This window comes from Lissotriton vulgaris, chromosome 1_1 (assembly GCF_964263255.1).
Source record: "Lissotriton vulgaris chromosome 1_1, aLisVul1.2, whole genome shotgun sequence".
NCBI classification, from domain to species: domain Eukaryota; kingdom Metazoa; phylum Chordata; class Amphibia; order Caudata; family Salamandridae; genus Lissotriton; species Lissotriton vulgaris.
In genome coordinates, this window is record NC_141685.1 from 1,183,788,754 (window position 1) to 1,183,809,649 (window position 20,896).

Below are 20,896 nucleotides of genomic sequence, written 5' to 3' on the forward strand. Positions count from 1 at the left end.
AAATTTAAACCTAGTAATCGGCAAATATACTATTGCTCCGTCTGCACCAATCTGTCTAGCATTTATGGATTTATCGTCCGCATTCGACCTGGTAAATAGGTCTAAATTGTGGGCGATTCTCTTAGAATATGGTCTGGATGAATCGCTTGTTTATTTTCTTGCGTATTTGCACACTGACACAAGGGCACAAGTAAGGATCGGGATGGGGGGGGGGGTTGTCAGAATCCATAAAAGTAGAAAGAGGAGTTAGGCAGGGGTGCCAGCACCCCTGTTATTTATTATTTATATAAATGGATTAACAAATCCCTAAAATCAACAACCACAGATGTCCCGAAAATAAGGGGGAGAGCGCTACCGACTCTGCTTCATGCAGATGACGCAGTGCTTATGGGTCTAACCCCAAATGCCCTGCGCAGTTTGGTAAAAGACTTTGTGCAATATATGGAAAAACTTGATCAGTAAATTTAAAAAAATCTTTTATTATGACCTGTGGCCCGGGTAAGAGACAATTAAGTGCTATCTCAGTGGGTGCTGATAAACTTTATTCTACCAACACCTTTCCCTATTTAGGAATGGTTTTTGCTGCGAGCGGCTCGTGGAGTGGACATTTAACCCACGCCACGAGCAAGTTCTCAAAATCCATTAACTCTATTCTTAGTCTCCCACGGCCCAAGAAAGTAGATGCTACAAAAGCTATTTTAAAATTTTTTAAATCACAATGTGTACCAGTAGCTACTTATGGGGCAGAAATCTGGGGTCTGGGAAAAACCCCGACCATCCAGACAGAATCCTCAGAGAGCCCATTTCCTCCTCGGAATACATTTGCCACTGCGAACTAAATTTGCATTATATATCGGATTTTATTGCCTCCAGACCAGCAATGTTCTGGCTTGCTATTTGGAAGAATAACATGGCTGGCCTAACCCAGGACATCATAAGAGACTGCCTTTATTGTGATAAAGGGATGTCGATCCCATGGCTTTCTGGAGTGTTCAAAAAATTGAGTATTGCAGGCAAAGGTCACCTTTTTCTGGACCCAAGTAAGATCAACCCTAAAGATAACAATGATTTAAAATCTGCACTGTACGCACTTTATAGAGAAGAAAGATCGGCAAGAAAATTAATTAAACCTACAATCCAGGCTTATGTGAACAAAGATCTGTATATACAACCAATCCCTTTGTACCTTACGCTTCCAATGACAAAGTGGGAAAGATCTTTGCTTTTTCGCCTCAGGGCAGGGACTGTGAGATTCTTGTTATGTTTTCCACTAGGTTATACCTTTTTAAAATCTGGAAATAATCTGTGCCCATGTGATGACACGAGCCCGCAAACTGAATTGCATTTCTTTTTCTTTTGTAAATTTTATCAAAAATATTTTAAATGGCTTTTAGTACCGTATTTTAAAAAGCACAAACCACTTTCTTTGGAGGAATCAAATTTGATGTTGTTAACTTTGAATAATGAAGAGTTGATATTTCGCACTAGCACATTTCTAAGAGTTATTACCCATGTTCGCAAAACAATGGAGAACCCTTAGTAAATCTGAGACTTATATTTATAATTGTTTTTTAATATTTTGCTGTTTTTAACTACTGTAATATGTTATTTGATCTGGGATTGTCTGTATTGCTTTTATGAATTTGCAAAAATTCGAATAAAGATTTTAAGATTTAAGAATAAGATGTCATCTGAGTAGATATTAGGTGCGGAGTCCCGTCTGTAGGGATGCCCATGCGGCCCGCCGTTCTCCGGAGGGCTAGGGCCAAGGATTCGAGAACCAGCACGAACAACAATGGGGACAAGGGGCAACCCAGTCTCGTACCTCTGTGAACCATGTATCGTTCCGAGATATATCGGCCAGTGCGAGCCCTAGCTGTGGGAGATGTGTATAGTAGACGGACCCACTTAAGAAAGTTATCCAAGAAGCCAAATCGTTTCAAGGACTTAAACAAAAATTCCCAGGATAAGGAGTCAAATGCTTGTTTAAGGTCGAGCGCTATACAACCTGCTCGGGGGAGTTCGTGTGAAGTAGCAGCCATTATAGAGTGCAGTCTACAAGTATTCAGTGACGTGCTGCGATTAGGGAGGAATCCACATTGATCCTGGTGGATGAGTATGGGGAGGTGCGATTGTATACGGTTGGCAAGGGCTTTACTGAGAATCTTATATTCAGTTGAGAGCAAGGAGAGAGGTCTGTAGTTGGCCATTTCTAGCATGTCTCATCCCGGGTTAGGTATGGACGTAACTAGCGCTTGCATGGTGGAGTCAGGTAGGTGACCAGTGTCAAATGCCACCCTGTAGACTGTCTCTAGTACTGGCACTAGGAGTTCCGAGTAGGTTAGGTAAAGCTCTACGGGTAGACCGTCCATGCCAGGTGTCTTATTACGGTTCAGGCTTTTGATTGCTGCCCGTATCTCATGCTGGGTGATGGGGCCGTCAATGTCCATCTTTGTATCTTCTGTCAGTACCGGGAAGGGGAGTTCCTGTAAGAACACGTCCATCATTACATTGTCTACTGGTAAGGAGGGCGCGTAGAGTGCCTGAAGATGATTGTGGAATGTCGTGTTTATTTTCGCTTGTGCATTGACTAAGGTGCCCGTCTGGTTACTAATGCTGGTTATGTTCAGTGGGTCTGGTTGATCTCTCACCAGTCGAGCAAACAGTGTGCCGGATTTATCAGCTTCAGTGTGTTTCTGGTGGAGATATTCCCTATAATCTATCGTCCGTAGTGTCTCTAGCGTTTCCGCATGGTCTATATGAGCAGTCTGTAACTCTCCTCTGCTCCCAGGGTCAAGCGCCACCTCCCTCTCCAGTACCTGAAGTCTGTTTTCCACATCGCAAAGTTTCTGATGGACCTCCTGTCTGGCCCCTACTAGTTGCCCTATCGTCGCCCCTCTGACCACTACCTTCAGGGCGTCCCATTCTATCAGGTTCGAGGAGGCATTGTTCCAATTTTCCCTCAAGTAGTCAGATAGTTTTGGATTTGGATATGCTTTGCTTAGACGTCTAAAAATTGGATATGGCCTCATATTTAATGGCCCAGCCTGATTCGTAAATGGCTTTGCTGTTGACACTATGGAAGCACGAGAGGGTTCACCCCAGCCTTTTCCAATTTGTGTCATCTTTTGGCTTTTTTTTGTGTCTTTTTGTGTGCGTCTTGACAGCTTACTTGTAGTGGTTTCTAGCTTGGAGGGACTTTCAATTTCCTCAGTCGTTGGTAGTTCCATAATTAACAAGTCAACCGACTTTTCCCCCTCTAACTTTCTTTTGCCGATTCAGGTTTTGAGGCAACCTTTGTTGGTGAATCTACAGTCTTACCTTGATCATCTTCCAATGAGTTTGAACTAGTAGAGTCCAGTATTGTTTTGGTAATCAATGTGTTTTGCTGAGGTTGACGGAAGTTGGAGAGGCACCATCCATCTTGTTCGTTTCTAGTCTCTTTTTTAAATTGTTCTGCGTGGTCCTCTAACAAGACTTGGCCTTTTGCAATTGTTCTTGTGATCTTGTTATTTGAGTTTTCATAGGCGGGCCGGTTTAAGTTCCTCAGATCATTTTTCAAGGAATGCAGTACTTCAGGGAGTGTTGTTAATTTATCTACAATGTCAGAGCAGTGGCACTCCCTGACCTTGAGCCCCTTTTCTATCTTGTCTAATTTGTCGGAGGTGTTTTTGATTGCTAAAGCTATTGTTTGAATATGTCCATTTGAATTTCCAGTTAGTGTAACTGCCGGGTGAGGGCGTTAGTTGCTGCTGTCAGAGTCATATTTATAGAGGACAGCAATTTGTCTTGATCTTTGGTGAGCTCCAAGCTGATAGTTGAGCGATCCTGCAGAGTTTTAACATGAATATGGTCAGGCACGAAAAATGAAGAGTTTAGACTTGAGCCGAGGTTTCGCTGATGTTTCCTTGTTTCCCGTTCTTGTTGTGACGGGTCCGAGTCTGAGTCTTCGATGTCACCTGGGCTATGAAAGTTCTTTATTTCCATTTCTTGTTGGTCTAACAGGTTTGCAGGACTAGAATCACCCGTGCACTAGAGTATGGGTTGTTCGTACCCAGCTAACCTACATTGATGTCATATGTATGTACTTCTACCTTAACTGTTAACTTTTTTGTTTCTTGCTGTTGATTTATTTTCTCCATGGCATTAAGATCTAATTTTTGCTGGTCATTACTCTTCCCACTCCAGGGTAAAACATTTGCTGTGAGTTGGACTGGGTGATAGCCTTCTAAGAGGGCCCGTACGAGCTTGAGAAAATGCAATCTTCTGGTTTCCTGGTGCATTCCTTTTCTTTGCCATATTTGATTAGGTCCCCTGATTGACCTTTATATCTGTAGTTGTTTAAAGTGTCTATTTTGACCCTTGGTGGGGGCTACATGTGTGGGAGATGGATGTCCCCTTCGCTACATTTGAGAAATATTCCATGAGTGTTTTATTTCTTATATCTCAGCCCTTGCCTATTTCCTTTTTACCAGTAGACCCAATGTTTGTCTTTGGTGTGTTTCCAATTATTGTTGGGGTCATATGCCTCAGTAGAGACGTTTGATGGTCGAGTTTCGCTCACACGTGGGTGGCTAGAGGTTGCCTCTTCTTTTAGCTTGATTGACTTTCCCGTATTTGTGTTGGTTGGTACAAACAGGCCTTTGCATTCACATTTACTGTCTGTTCGTTCATAGGTCTGTGCTGTTTCACTTTCACTTTCCTTTCGGTGGACAAGGCCATCTTCTTGAGTTGTAAGCATTCGTTTCTGATCTGTCCTCAGTGGCATCCTCTTGCTCCGTTTGCCATTTTAAGCCATTACTCTCCTTTGTAAGAAGATTCTGTGGTCTATCTTCTAGCCCTCGCCAAACGCCTTTCTTTTTTTGATAGTGGTATTCTCCATCTTGCGTTTGGGGTCCAGAGAGCTCTCCTGTATATTTCATTCACTGGCTCCGAATCCCGGGGCACGTCGGGAACCCCTTTCTTAATCACAAGGGAGCCTGGGATGGTGAGGGTGTTGGTGAGGATAGCTGTAAGTTGGACGCGGAGTCTACAATAGAGTGTGTATGATGAGCGGGCGCTTTGAGGAGGACCCACAAGCCGTACCTGGAGCCTAGCCAGGCCACCTTCAAGGACACCTGAAGGCCACTCTCTGCAGCAGCAAGTTACAGGCGCTGCGCTCACTACTTGCACTAGCCCTGTAAATCTTGTTTTTTTTCCCTCAGGGTAGAGAGGTTTCTTTACCCTTTGTTTCTCTGTTTTTTGCTCTTTGCCAAATGTATATATTATTTGTTACTCCTTATTCTATATTGCATGTATTGCTCTTATTGCTAATGCTGTTCACTCATGCTGCTTTTGCTGTGAGATTGCAGAGGTGAACGTTTTATTTTTTTTATTAAGAGTTGTCCCAATCTGTTGTCTGCATCCTTTCTATGCTTTCACTATGCCCCCTGATTCCCTGATTCCGCAGTTCTGGCACGTACGTGCGTGGTCACTGGTGGTGTTGAATTCCATTACCCAGTGAGTAAATTCTTTCCAGGATGGTAGAGTCTTTCCTGCAGGTTGAAGCAGTGATTTTCTGTTTGTACTCTGGAGAGAACATAGGCTTGTGAGAAGGTACTTTTGTGATCATATATCTGCCTATCCTCCTTATAATATACCCAACCACTGCTCAAGATTACTGTTAGGGGTACGGATCACCTGGCACTGATCACTCGGTTGGTGCTAATCTCGCAAATTCTCTCCTTTTCATTTTGTAGATCACCATGACCTTGATATTACCGGTCTGAATGAGGCTTCAACACTCCACTTCACAAGTCTGTGTGTTGTTTTCCAAGCTTTTACAAGGTTAAGTTGGGGCAGTTCCACAGAAAGAGCACCTCTGTCGGCACGGCAACCCAAACTCACCATTTATGTGGGAAGGTGCTTTAAAGAACAAGTTAATTACCTTTGGTAACGATACATCTGTAAGAGACATAGATTAGTTATGGATTCCTTACCTTAAAATGGCCCCCAGGCGTCAGATTGGATCCGGAGAATTTTTTCCTCAGCAGTACTTGAGTGCGTCGATAGGTGGTGTTGGTCGACTCCGCGTTCGTCTCAGTCGCCAGAATGACGTTGCGGTATCTACTTAGACGCCGCCCTTGCGTGCTGACTTCAGTTCTTTACACAACATTCCACGCCAGAAGAGCAGAGCCATGCAAGACACTGACCACTGGTGCTCACTGGTGAACCCCAGAGAGTGCAGGAGGTCGGCAAAGGTCTGGAGGTGGGAGACGACAGCCTGGGGCGAACCCGCCCTGGAAGTCCCTTACCCTAGAAGTCAGTTGACAGTACGGGGAGGATGGGTGTGGCAGTGAGGAATTCATAACTAATCTATGTCTCATACAGATATATCATTACCAAAGGTAAGTAAATTGTTCATCTGAAAGAGAATTAGTTATGGATTCCTCACCTTAGAATAGACACCCGAGCAATACCAACCCCGGTGGTGGGTCTGCAAACCAAGTTCACACCAGAAAGTCCTGGAGAACTGAACGGCCGAAGAAGCCCCCTCTCTGGACTTGGCTGTTCGGGCAGTAGTGTTTGGAAAATGTGTGCAGTGAAGCCCACGTAGCTGCCTGGCAGATGCCAAGAACGGGGACTCCAGGTCCCAAAGCAGTAGTGGCTGCAGTCGCCCTAGTGGAATGGGTACGCATCCCCACTGGAGGTTTCTTATTCGCTAAGGAATAGGAGATCTTGAGGCAAAGAACACAACATCGGGAGATGGTTTGTTTTTGCACGGCCCAACCTTTCCTGGGGCCCACATAGCCAACAAAGAGATGGCCATCCACCCTGAAATGTTTTGTGCGATCCAGATAGAGCGAAAGCGCACGTTTTGGATCCAGACAGTGGAGTTTTGTTTCCCCTTCAGAAGGATGCCGAGGCGAAAAGAAGGTGGGCAATGTGATGGTCTGTCCTTTATGGAAAGAGGTAATCACATTGGGAAGGAAAGAAGGCCTAGTGGGGAGGACAACTTTGTCCAGATTAACAGCCAGGAAAGGAGGCTTAGAAGAAAGGGCTTGGAGCTTACTCACCCTGCGAGAAGAGGTGATGGCAACCAGAAAGGCAGTTAGTTTTTTATAATCAAGTTTATTGATTTTTGAAAAAGAGAAAAAAAAAAGGAAGTAACAGTACAACACTTTAAATCGGTGGTCAGTGGCATGTTGAGTATGCCAGTGACAGTCATATAGATACATGCATAACAATCTAGGCACATTGCAAAAACAAGTAGTCGAAGGGTGAAAAGACAAGCACGCAGACCCCATTATCCCAATTGGCTGATCCATTTGCCCCATATCTTAAGAAAGGCAGTTTTAAGGGTCAAAAGTCTGAGAGGACAGTTATAAAGCGTCTCGAAAGGAGAACACATAAGATGAGTAACAACCAGGTTTAAGTCCCAATGGGGCATCACAAAAGGAATTATAGGAAACAAGTGAGTAATGCCCTTAAGGAAGCGACAATAGGGACTTGAAGAGAGAAGGCTGGTCAGGCAGCCGGAGGAAAGCCGAAATGGCCGAAAGATAGCCTTTGAGACTGCCCAGAGCACAGCCCTGCTGGGCCAAAGATAGAATGAAGAGGAGAACCTCTGGAAGGGGGTCAGAAAGAGGATCCACAGCCTTTGCTGCGCACCATGCCACAAACTTGGTCCATCCACAGGCATATTGCATTTTGGTGGAGGGACGCCTGGTTGCCAAGAAAAAATTACAGACTTCGGGAGTATGGTGGAAAGCTGTCAACTGTCGCCGCTCAATCTCCACGTAAGGAGGTGGAGGCTGGACAGGTTCGGGTAGAGGACCGTCCCCTGCTGCTGCGACAGAAGATACTCCCGAAGAGGCTGTCTGATCGGAGGATCGATGGCCATGTGTAATAGCTCGGGATACAATACTCTCTGTGCTCAATCCAGGGCCACAAGAATGACTTGGGCCCGGTCTCGCTTGATCTTCTTCAGCACTCTGGGCAGAAGTGGTATAGGCGGAAAGGCATACAACAGACCGCAACTCCACTCACGACAAAAATTGTTACCTAGCAAGTGCCGCCGTGGAAATTCCCTTGCACAGAACTGTGACATTGCACATTCTCTTCGGTGGCAAATAGATCTAACCAAGGCTCTCCCCACTGCTGAAAGAGACCTTGCACTACTTCCAAGTGAATACGCCATTCAAGATCCATCATGCACCTGCGGCTGAGTTTGTCCGCCCTGGCGTTCAGAGAACCTGCCAGGTGTTAAACCACCAGGGATATGCTCTGATGTTCCAGCCAAGGCGGTGGTGTGGTCCGTGAACACCTGCACCACTCTTCCCTGGATAGAGGGAAGGAATGCCTTCAGTGCAAGACGAATGGCCTGAAGCTCCAGAAGGTTGATATAGAGCCCGGACTCTGATCTCCGCCTCTCCCAAGTGGCCGCCCCACCCCAGCAGTGATGCATCTGTCACCACTGTTAACTCTAGTTGGGGAAGGGAGAGGGATCTGCTGTTGACCCAATCCCGGTTCGTTAGTTACCACCGCAATTGGTGTGCAGTGCCCTCCGAGATCTGGAAGCAATCAGAAAGATTCCCCTGATGCTGCGCTAATGGAACTTTAGGTCACACTGCAGAGCCCGCATATGCCACCTCGCATAGGCTGAAAGACCGAAATCATTGCTGCTTGGGAGGATGAGCCCGAAACTGCACTGTGTCCAGAACTGCTCCGAGGAAAAGGAGCTTCTGAGAGGGAATCAGGTGTGACTTCGGCACATTGATGGTGAACCCCAGAGAGTGCAGGAGGTCGGCAAAGGTCTGGAGGTGGGAGACGACAGCCTGGGGCGAACCCGCCTTTAACAGCCAGTCGTCGAGATAGGGGAAGAATGGAACCCCTGATCTGCGCAGATGAGCTGCGACCGCCGCCATCACTTTCATGAACACCCGAGGGGCGCTAGTAAGGCAGAAGGGGAGCACTGTAAACTGAAAGAGCTTGTGGCCTACAGTGAACCGTAGTTAATGCCGATGGGCCCGTAGGACGGGGATGTGGCTCTAGGGCAGACCTGAGCCAGAGTCAACATTTTGAACTTCTCCTGCTGGAAGAAGCGATTGTCGTTCCAGAGATCCAAGATAGAACACAGGCCCTTGTTCTTCTTGGGCACCAGAAAGTAGTGGGAATAAAAACCAAAACCTACTTCTGGGGCGGGAACTCGCTTGATGGCTCCCATGGACAAGAGAGCTGTAACTTCCTGTTGGGGAAGGGCCAAGGGATCCCCCAACATGCGATGGGTCTGAGGTAGCATGGATGGAGAGGTAGTCTCGAAGGGGAGGGAGTAGCCCCTTTGGACTATCTGCAAAATCCACCTGTCTGACGTGAGGTTGAGCAAATTGGGGAGGTGATGGCGAATCCTACCTCCCACTGGCAAAAGATGGCCCTGAAAGGTTGGACTAGGAGGGCTTGGAGGCTGCTGCAGAGGGGGCGATAGTGGACTGGCCTGCCCGCAGGTCCCCAGACTCACAACGGTGGGTCCCATTTCTCCGGCCGCGCAGAGGCTGGACAGCTTGTGCAAGTCTGTGGCTCTGGGGGGAACGTGGTGGGGCACCCCTTTTTTGGCCACGAAAAGGGCGAAAGGCAGTCTGCGCTGGGCAGGAGGTGGATGTGAGGCCCAAGGACCTGGCCGTAGCCCTGGAGTCCTTCAAACGCTCAAGAGCATTGTCTGCTGCATCTCTCCATTCTGCGTCTGCGCAACCATGTCCCACACCAAGTGGGAGTATTGGCTAAGATTAAATTAGAGTATTTATAGAGCGCATGGCTGCCTCGGCAAAAAGGCGTCCCAGGCATAAGAGCAGATCAGAGTGGAGAACATAAGAGGGAACTAAATCTGAGAAAAGAGCCAAGTTTTAACGTGCTGTCTGAAGGTGTTATGTTCGGGTTCAGCACGCATGAAAAAAAGGGAGGGAGTTCCATAGTGTAGGAGGCAGGCGTCTGAAGGACCGGCCGCCAGATCTGGCCTCACGTACATGCGGAGTGTGTGCAAGGCACTGGTTAGAAGAGCTCAATATTCGGGCTGGTGAATACAGGGTGCATAGTCCATTAAGAATATCTGGGGCTATACCTATCCGTATCTTGTGCATGATACTGAGTGTCTTAAAGTTGATCCGCTGCTCAATCGGCAGCCAATGAAGACGATGGAGGAGGTTGGAGGCATGGCTGAACTTCGGTATAGCAAAGATAGCCCGTGCTGCCGCGTTCTGGACTCTTTGCAATCTCTTCACCACAGATTTGTTGGACCCGAGGAGGAGAGTATTGCAATAGTCCAGACGGGCCAGAATAGCGGCCTGGACAATCAGCTGACGTGTTTGAGCATCAAAGAGACCCAGACTCGGTCTCAGACCACGGAGTATCCCAAAACATTTTCCAGCCACTGTTTTTGCATGCATTTCTAAGTTCAGAATGCCCACGTTTTTCACAATGGTTTTAGGGTCCGGGGGATTACCAAGTGCCGGAGGCCACCATTCATTAGTCTATAGATGGGAATCTTTACCCACCAGGAGAATTTCTGACTTGGAAGAGTTCAATTGCAAACAATTGTTAGTCATCCATTCCGCTATGGTGGAGATATCTTCTTTGAATTTTTGTTTGCCTTGGGTGGGGTTGTTAGAAAGGGTGAACACCAGTTGGGTGTCATCGGCGTATGACACCAGGGACATTCCTCTTGCTTTGGCCATTCTGGCCAAAGGGCTCACGTAAATATTGAAGAGCGTGGGGCTTAGTGCGGAGCCCTGAGGGACCCCACAGCGCAGAGTGTGAGCCTGGGAGGCAAAAGGGGGGGGGGGGCAGTCGCTTGGAACGTTCGATCCGATAGAAAAGAGGTGAACCAGGCAAGTGCCATGTTTCCTATTCCAGTTTCCTCCAAACGTTGGAGTAGTATTTCATGTGACACTGTGTCAAATGCCGCGCTCAGATCGAGCAGCACCAGGACGGATGTGCTGCCGGCATCCAGCGCGGATTTGAGATGTTCAGCCACCGTTAACAGAGCCGGCTCGGTGCTGTACCGAGGACGGAAGCCATTCTGTGAGTTGTCAAGAATGTTGTGGGTGTCTAAAAATTGTGTGAGTACAGTGGAATGTTGTGGGTGACTATAAATTGTGTGAGTACAGTGTTCACATAGGCTTCCAAGATTTTAGACATAAACTGAAGCAATGAAATAGGGCGGTAGTTTTCTGTTTTGGAGCCATCAAGTGTGCGTTTTTTAAGCAGGAGTACTACTTTAGCGTGCTTCCATGTTTTGGGCACTGTTGCAGTGGGAAGGGAGTAGTTGAGTAATTCTAAACATGCAGGCATGAGATCTGATTGGATTTTTCTAAAGACTTCAGGCTTAAGGGGGTCGGCCGAAGAGCCAGATTTGATTTTATTAACTAATTTCTCTAACTCATTGAGGGACATACGAAGGAAGGATGATAAACGGGGGGATTCAGATGGGGGATTCACGTTCATACTGCAAGCATTAGGAGCAATATTATATCCCAGTTTGGAGTATATATTTTCAACTTTCTTCACAAAGAAAATAGCCAGGTCTTCGCAGTGTGAATTAGAGGCGATAGTGTTACCAGATTCTGCTGGTGGAGAGGTCAGGTCCTTCAGTATCGAGAATATGGTTTTGCTCTGATTCGTGCTGGTCGAAATCAAACTGGAGAAATGAGCTGCTCTAGTTTTACGAACTACCTTTGGTATGAGTTAGTAGCAGTTCTGTATAGTAATTGAGCTTGTGTATCATATGTTTTCCTCCAGGACCTTTCCAGAGTTTTACATTTTTTTTTGCCAGCGTAAGTTCTTCATTGAACCACGCGTTGGCTCGGGTACTTTTGGCGTAAGTGAGTTTAGTCGGAATACATGTGTCTAGAGCTTGGCTAATCCATTTTTGAAAAGGGCATCAGCCTCCTCCACATTGTTGGATTGTAGCAGAGGTTTTGCTCTTAGAGCTGAACTTAGGTCTGCTTCCTTAAGTTTGTGCCATGGTCGTTTAAGTGAAGTCAGCTGGTTGGTCCGAGATTTGACGCCACTTATTTTTAACCGCATTGGGACAAGGAAGTGGTGGGTCCATGTCATAGGGAGAGGAGTTAGCACCTCTAGCATCTCCAGATTTGAAAATATCGGATCTAGGAGGTGACCTGCTCTGTGTGTTGCACCCGGGGTCAGCTGAGCCAGCTGACAGGCTGTAAGATCCCCAATGAAATCGAGAATCTCCGGTGTATCCTGCAATTCTAAGTGGAGATTAAGATCACCAATGATGTTGAAGTTGGCAGTGTGCAATGCAAGGGCTGTCACTGTGTTGAACAAGGCTTCCCGGAAGCGTTTAGTAGGCCCGGGCGGGCGGTAGATCAGGAGGCCAGACAAGGTAAAGTTTGCACCTAAAGTGATTTTAAAAAGAGTGCACTCTCGCTGTCGGGTAGATCTACAGGAGATAAGCTACACGAGTGGGCTACTTTATATATGATCGCAATACCACCTCCTCTCCCACCTGGTCTGTCCATGTTTTGTATGGCATATCCAGTTGGCAGGGCAAGAGGTGGTATAACCACCGACAATGCACATAGCCACGTTTCCGTTAGGAAGAGAATCTCAGGAGAGTAATCCTGGAGAAGGCCAAATACCTCCGCATGATGTTTAGATAGGGAGCGGCAATTAATACTCAAAAGGGTATATGACGGCGTAGTATCACTATACGGAGTGGGGTGATTCACTCGGGCCGACAAAGCGCAACGCTCACAGATAGCGGGGTACTCTGTTGGGGCCCAAGCATGGGTCTTACAGGTAAATGTCATGTTGAGTGTTCTTAATCCCTCCCCCGAGTAGCAGAGTCTTGAGGCATTGGGCGGGCAGGGTCCCTGGCTCCAAGCGACGGCCAGGCGCGGACGGGCGCAGACAGGCTTGCCTTTGGCAGGCGCGCCCGCTGCGCGTCCTGAATCAGGTATGCATTAAAGGGCTTGGGAGACAACGAGCTCCGCCGGGGCTGTCCGCTGATTGGCTAGCAGTCAGCCAATCAGCAAATGTATATCAACAGGAATTAGCCAACGGCAGTAGCCACACGAACCCACAGTGTGTGAGGCGAGGAGCAGGTTAAAAAAATCAGAGTGAGTGCGCAATTTAGAAGGTAGTGGGTGCAATTTAAAAAGATAAAAGATTTCTTAGCAATTGTCCCCCCAGCAAATTCCCAGCAACATTCACCACCAAGAAGCAGCGCGAACAAGCGTAAGCGCGCTTTCAAGCCTCGGGAGACAACGAGCATAGTTCACTGACTGCAGTCCCAAGTTGGAGGAAGAAAACGTCTTCTTCCCAAGGTGGTCCAGCATCTTGGATTCCCTATCAGGTGGTGCGTTAGGGAATGCGCCCTTGGAAGTCGAGGGTTGAGCTACCAAGCTCTATGGGGTGGGGTGGTGAGAGACGAAAATGGGGTCGGCCAGGCGGTGGCGTCGGGCAATCATCCTATCCACAGAAGCCCCTATGTTGGGCTTGGACCAAGTGCCCAAATGGATGTCCATGAGGGTCTCATTGAACGGCAGAAGGGGCTCAGAAGAGGCTGCTGCCGGCTAAGGCATCTCGGTCAGGAGGTTAGTCCTGACCGCCACTGTAGGAAACTCTAGGCTTAAGGCCTCGGCCGCCGTACCCAACACCACTGCGTAAGATGCACCCTCCTCCGTAGCCATGGTAGGGGGAGAAAGCATGCCAAGGTCTGGGGAGGTGTCCAGACCACTGGCATCACCCAACTTCTCTCTCCAGTCCCGTTCTTCTAACTGGTCTGTAAGAGGGTCCAAAGATCCCTCCCAGTCCTCCTCACCCTCTCCTGGTAGCCATTCTAGGGGGTAGGAAACATCAGGGAAGAACAGGGGTACAAAAGTACTGGTCGGCGCGAGATCCGACATTGGTCAAGCTCCGTGTCAGCATCGAGCGGGAGGCCTGGACCGCCGCCGGCTGGGGACACAACCAGCGTCGGAGGTGGCAAGGGTGTAGTCAATGGATTCGGTGCCCTAGGAGGTGGCTTGAAGTCGACCAGCGCCAATCCGGATCCAGGCCTGGATCCTTGGGGTCCTTGCAGCACCGGAGCCGAAGCTGCCGGCATCGAAGGCCTAGAGCCCCAACCAAGTCCACAGGGCCAGAGGGCGCACCGGTGGAGTCGGACTGCCCATAGATGGAATGCAAGGCTTTGTAAAAGTTGCGTAGCTGGGAAGGGGTCGCTCCAGCTCCCAGAAAGGGAGGAGAGGCTGGAGTCGACTCAAGAGGTTCCGCGAACGGAGCCGGACGACTACCGACCGCTTCCCGTGTTGAGTCGGCTGACGGACGGGGAGAATGCGAAGAGCGACGATGCTTGTTCGCCTTCTTCTTGTGCTTTGACTTACCCGAAGACTTCAATAACGAGTGGTGGTGGTGGCTCCGCAACGGGTTCCACAACCTCCTTCTCGACGGGACCTCAAACGGAGAGGACTGCCGGGCATTGACAAGCTTTCGGGACAACTCCCACAAAGACATCGGATTCATAGCCAGGCAGTCGGAGGACGATTTTGGGTTGTGGTTGCGCTCCAAGCACCAAAAGCACACGAGGTGCGGGTACGTGACCGACATCAATGTGAGTCGCAAGCCTTAAAGCCAGTCCGACGTGCCATCCTTCCGTGCACCAGGTGTCGAACGGCTTAAAAAAGATGTCGACAGAAGTCGCAAAAACAGAGTCAAAAGTGACTCGAGCTACTGCTCTCTCCTGATCTGCGCTTGCTTGCAGGGGAAAAGAAAGAACTGACGTCTAAGTAGATACCGCCACATCATTCCGGATACTACTCTGCCAACAACGAACGCGGAGTTGACCATCAATCAATGCCCAGGGGTACTGCTGAGGAAAAAATTCTCCAGATCCAGTCTGAAGCCTGGGGGTAATTCTAAGGTGCAGCCAGATAAGTTGAAAGGTGGTAAGTTATTTTTGAGCTGGGAGCAGGGGGAACAGGAGTACCGCATATGCAGGCAGCACCAGCCATAATGCCGGCAGCCTCCACGAGTGCGACTCACCCACAGCTATGGCTCCACCCCCTCCACCTATGCCAAGCCTTGATGGATATGAGGCCACGAAAAAAAAGGTAGCCTGGTTGAGAGAAGCTGAGAGTGGGCCCGGGAAACAAGCAGGAAGGAGGGAGGGAGGGAGGATGCTTTTACTTTTGCTGCTCGCTGCCCAACCCTCTCCCACCCCGCAAAAACACTGCCAGTCCTCTGCCACGGACTCCTAGGCGTAGGTCATCAGATGCCGTCAGATGCTGGTCCCGAGCTAAAGGCGGCTTCGGGCCGCTCTGTCTCCGCTCTGATTCTCCTATGGCGGTGCTCTCTGCGGGCTACTGCGGTGCTCCTGCGGTGGTGTCCACTCTTCTCCGTCTCCTCGAATCGCAGTGTTGTGGCGTAACAGCATAACAGGATCAGGGAGCAGTGTCTCTTCCTGCTGCCTGTCCCCAGAGTATACAGACCAGAGCCATACATAGGTGCAGATGCTTAAATTAAAAGTGGAGGTAGAGTTGAAAAAGGTGAAAGGGCTTTGAAGACGAAAAATATGTTATTGGTTCATGGGAGGAGCCTAAAGGAGCTGGACATCAAAGTAAAACAGTTGTATTTCAACAGTGATGGTAGTAGTATACCCACAGTACTTGAAGGAGAGAAAAGTGTTTGCATACCTAAGGATTTGGTGCCCAGTTATGTGGTGGGAGATAACTCAGACAAATGGTTTCGGTCTATGAGGTTTCAAAAGGTACCTAAAGAGTATGGTGGGAGGGGTCTGTGTAACCAAGTACCTACTGTGGGGAGCGACACACTTCTGACACTAGAAGTTGGAATCAAAACAAGTACATCTCCAAGAAGACCATTTTAATTGCCAAATTTGGGATGACCTCTGAAAAGTATTGCAAAAGATTCAAGGACAGCCAGAAGCTCCCCAACCAAGCCTGGGTAGATTCTGTGGAATATTCCAACAAGGCAAGGAATGGTTGTGAGTGGGGCAACAAAGTTAATGATTATGTTGGATTGTATGATTTAATCATGAGAGAACACATGCTCAGTATCTGTTTTTAAGAGCTGCGCAAGCACCTAGTCGACAGTAAGCTGACTGAGCACAGGAAACTTGATGAAGAGGCGGACTTCTGGGCCAGTACCAGACTGTCCGAAAAGATATCTGGGGTGGGGGTGGGGGGGGGGGGGGGGCTGGGGGGGGGGACTAACACAAAGGTGGTCAGACTTCAAACTAGAAGAAAGAGGGGGAGAAGAACATACACATAAGGATTTCTCTAAAGGCCCCTAAAATAATTTGCAAGGGAGTAGTGGTAACAAGTCCCAGTCTGATCTGAAGATCCCACAAGACAGGGAAGTTGTACCCCAATGTACTGCGTGCTAAATGTATGGGCACTCCAAGGGTGACTCCAAATGTCTTAAGAGGGCACAGACCCCTACTTGTGGGCAGACACCTGGGTTGCCGAATATAGCGCTCAGGGAGGAGAGAGTTCCATTTAGCTCTGGGGAAGACAGAGGTGACCCTAGTTTCCTTGGGGTTGAAAGCCCATATGCCAGCTAATACTTCAAAGTATAGGCAGTGGTTCACCATCAATGGGCAACTGGTGGAGGCTCTGTGAGACAGAGAAGCAAGCATGACTACTGTCAAGTGTCAGCTGGGGTCTGCAGAGTAGGTCCTGCCAAACTCATTTCACAAAGTCAAAGTCGATGACACTCGTGAGAGCCATCTACTGGTGGCTCTGGTTTCCTTTGAGTGTGTGTGGGGGGGCCTGTGTCTTAGGCTCTCTGAAAGAAACTGTGAGCCCTACCCTACCTGCAGATTGTCTGTTAGGCAACGACTTGAAGCACACTGACTGGAGGGAGGTAGAGCTCAGGTTCCACTTGGAGATGTTGGGGGGACTGCATGACCACTTGGTCCATGGCTGCCCAAGAAGGAAGTCAAGGGCATCTGGAGCCTGAAACAATGGCCCAGGCAGCTGCCAAGAAGGAGAGGGGCAAGGTGTGTGAGAAACAAGCCCCTGAAGTTCCCGCAGCTGAGGGTGACTGGGTCAGTGAGTAGGAGGTCCCTGAGCCAACCGGGGAGGACATTACCACCCTGGGTAACCTACTTGAGCTTCCCGACTGGCTAGTGGAGGGTGGGCAAACCATGGCTTTGCAACCAGAATTAAGGTACTTTGGTTCAGCTGTCCTAACAGGATCCCTGTAACAACCACGTGCTCCATCGCAGTTACTTGAACTTTTGACTTTGTCCCAGTCCGGTGTGACCGGATATACCCAATAATTGCTTTTTTGCTTCTAAGCGCAATCTTTTCAATATCAAATTTAAAACTCAATATCTCAAGTTCTACTTATTGTAATTTTGAAATGTTGATATTCTTTTATTTCTTAAATTAAGCTATATGTTTCTAACCTGGTGTGGAATCATTTTGTACGAGGCTTTCACTGTTTTACTGGTTGAAGTGTTGCACAAATGCTTTACACATTGCCTCTAAAGTTAAGCCTGACTGCTCTTTGCCAGGCTACCACAGTGTGAGCACAGGTTTATTTAGGGCTTGCTTGCCTCTTACCCTGACTAGGATTATGTTTGTTGCTTGCCTAGGGTTTATACCCCAGGCAACCAACACCCCAATTTCAGTCCCGAGGCCCTTCAAAACAGAAAAAAGTACAATTAAAATTAAAATATGACAAGGAAGGCATCAGGAAAGGAAGGGGTAGGGCTGGGGAAGCAAGATAACACTGTCAACCAGCAGGAGCATTGGGGAGCAGAGAATGGTGGAGGAACATCGAAGGAGCTGCTGATGGTAGGGGAAAAAAATACACAAAAGCTAAGTGATACAGGGAAGTGAGGGTGAGCAGTGAAAGAGTTTGGGGTGGAAGGGAAAGGGGAAACACTGCAGAGAGCACAGTGATATATGAATGGGGAAGAAACGTACCGGGTAATGAGCAAGATAACATACTCCTATGAAGCACTGAAAAGAAAAATAAAGCAGTTACCGGAAGTCAGTTGTGAAAAGATCCAAATGATCTATTCAAAAGAATGGCAAAGATGCTTGTTCCAGTGGAGTAACACACACAAGAAGAGGAAGGAAAGCCATCAAATAAGAAGAAAGCAAATGAGACTGACAAGAAAAGCGATAAATGATAAGCAATCAGTAGACCGTAAGCCCTTTATACGTATTGTTACAATACACAATAGGTCTTTGACAACAGACTGCTCAGTTTCCAGAAAGCGAGCCCTATAAAGGGAAGCATGACGTTGTGCACTGTTTTCTCATGCTGTATAACAATACACTTGCAAGGAGCAAATAAGGAAACAGCTACCTTTCAAAATAAAATTACCTACCCGCTGGTGAAGGGATGCTGTCCAACTAAGTCACCATTTTGAATATGATAATCACTGAAGAAATCTGGGCTTGTTCCATCTGAAGTGATCAGTCCCTCTGCAAAAAAATAAAACAAATCTTAAATGCAACTGGTTTTGAATAAATTTTTGTAATATTTACTTCTCTAAATTTAGCGAACAAGATATTTCATTCCTGAGTACTTTTCATTATTACAGTTGGCACCTCTGTTTTGGTAACAGCTCATGTACAGTGATGTAGGAGGAAAACTGAGTTTACAGGAGAATCACTGTTGAACTTGAATGGAAGACTGAGCATATATATAAGAAGCTTGCAAACCATTTAGGGCTACTAAAGGGTAGCAATTTCGATCCACACATTGCTAAGTCATGCACCTCACAGACAGAATACTCTGTTCTGTTTGTAACCTATCTGATGCTATCCCTTTTAAATGTAAGCATGTCTTTAGCCTTTTCCAGTTTTAGTACCTCACTGTCTATGCAATCTTTTTTTTGTCTATCCATAACATCTAGGCTAAAATCAACAAGCTACTTACCTTCGGTAACATCCTTTTGCTCCAAGGACATGCGTATACCGTCTTGGTAGAGGGATGCCTGGCTACCAGTATAACATTGCGTGAGGAAGGACAAAAGCGGTCAACTGTTGCCGCTTAATCACCAGACTCTCCATGTCCAGCCTGGAGGCACAGGAATGACCAGGTTCTGGTCATTCCTGACTTTTTGGAGAACTCATGGCAGGAGTCATATTGGCGGAAAGGCGTACAGGAGGCCAGAGCTCCACTCAAGACGAAAAGCATCTCTGAGTGAGAGCAACATTGGAAACTCCAGCACACAAAACTGAAGATATTGCACATTCTAGGCAGAGGCAAACAGATCTAATCAAGTATCTCCTCACTTTTGGACCAGACCTTGTGCCACCTCTCTATGGAAATGTCCTTTGTGATCTGCTTGGCAATGAAGGCTGAGTTTTCCCGCTCTGGCATTCAGAGAGCCTGGCGGGTGTTGAACCACTAGGGATATGCTCTAGTACAGAGGCCAAAAGCCTCTTGACATAGGGTCCATTACCCTGCACCGTCTTGTTTGTTGCAATACCACATGGAGATCATGTTCGTGAACACCTGTACCAGCCTTCCCCTCATTGACGGAAGAAAGGCTTTCAATGCTGAGCCCGGATTCCACCGGCGACCAGATCTCCACTGTTCCTGGATGGCTGTCCCAGCCCAGGAGTGACGCATCTGTCACTACAGTTTGCTCTGATTGGGGAAACAAGAGGGGTGTGCCACTGATCCAATTGCGGAATGTTAGCCACAGCTGCAGGTCTTTTTTGTAGTTCCATCAGAGATCTGGTCCATGTTGGAGAGATTCCCCCGATGCTGCACTCACTGGAGCTTCAAATCTCACTGCAAAATCTGCATATGTCAACGGACATGTGTCACAAAAAGGAGGCTATGAGGCCCAACAGCCTCAGTGTCAGTCTCACTGAAATCCAGGTTAGAGGCTGGAACATCTGTATCATAGCCTGAATATCTTGGATTCGCCTCTCAGGAGGATAAGCCTGAAACTGCACTTTGTCCAGAAAAGCTCAGATGAAAATGAGCATCTGAGCGGGAGTAAGGTGCGACTTTGGCACTATGATAGGGAACCCCAGTGGATGTCAAAGGATCCCCGTAGTCCCCAGGTGGGAGATGACTGCCTGTCGCAAGCCTTCTTTTAACTGTCAATCGTCGAGGTAGGTGTAGATTGGAACCCCTAACCTCAAGAGGCGAGCAGAGACCACTGCCATTACTTTCATGAACACCCAAGAGGTGCTGGTAAGGCCAAAGGGAAGCAAAGCAAACTGAAAGTGCTCTTGGCCAAACGTGAATTGTAGGTAACGTTTATGTGCAAGCAGGACAAAGATGTGAAAATATGCATCTTAAAAGTCCAGCGATACCATCTGGGTCCAGGGCAGACAAGACCTGTGCGAGCATGAGCATCTTCAATTGCTCCTTTTCCAGGTAAAGATTGAGAAGGCTCAGGTCTAGAATAGGACGAAGTATGTGGCATGGGTGGGGCATGGTCACAAAGGGGAGGGAGCAGCCCCTTTGGATGAGCTGCAAAACTGGATGTCTGATATCCACAAATCTCTCCCAATCATCACCCAAACTAGACCTGTCATATAAATAAAGTACTGGCTCTGATATGAGGAGTTAGCCCCGATCAGCGCCAGAGCCCGTTTCAGATAACGCCCGTCCGGCTCCATATCGGAGTCGGGAATGATGATGGAACAGCGCCACTGTTGAGCATCTGTACTGGAGCGGGTGCTATGGACAGTCGAGATCGCTCAACCAATGCCACTACAAATCTGTGAATCAATCCTTGGGCCCCAACTCGTGCAGAGGATGAACACACCGATGGAAGACCAGTAGGGGCACCTCCAAGACCGTAGTGCACTCCAGAGGGGCCGGGCCACCCAAATATGAGGTGCATGGCCTCGTACTTGGGCAGGGGTCATATCAGCTTCAGGAACATCGGGGAGGCACG

At 48.0% G+C, this 20,896-nt stretch overlaps 1 protein-coding gene across 1 annotated transcript in view; it reads right to left on the reverse strand.

Moving 5' to 3' along the window:
* Positions 1 to 20,896, reverse strand: part of KIFAP3 (kinesin associated protein 3) — a 1,607,567-nt gene that overhangs the window by 49,463 nt on the left and 1,537,208 nt on the right. Inside the window, exon 19 of the mRNA XM_086964434.1 lies at positions 18,356 to 18,452. Within this exon, the coding sequence (XP_086820560.1) occupies positions 18,356 to 18,452 (97 nt within the window). The remainder of the gene's footprint in view (positions 1 to 18,355; positions 18,453 to 20,896) is intronic.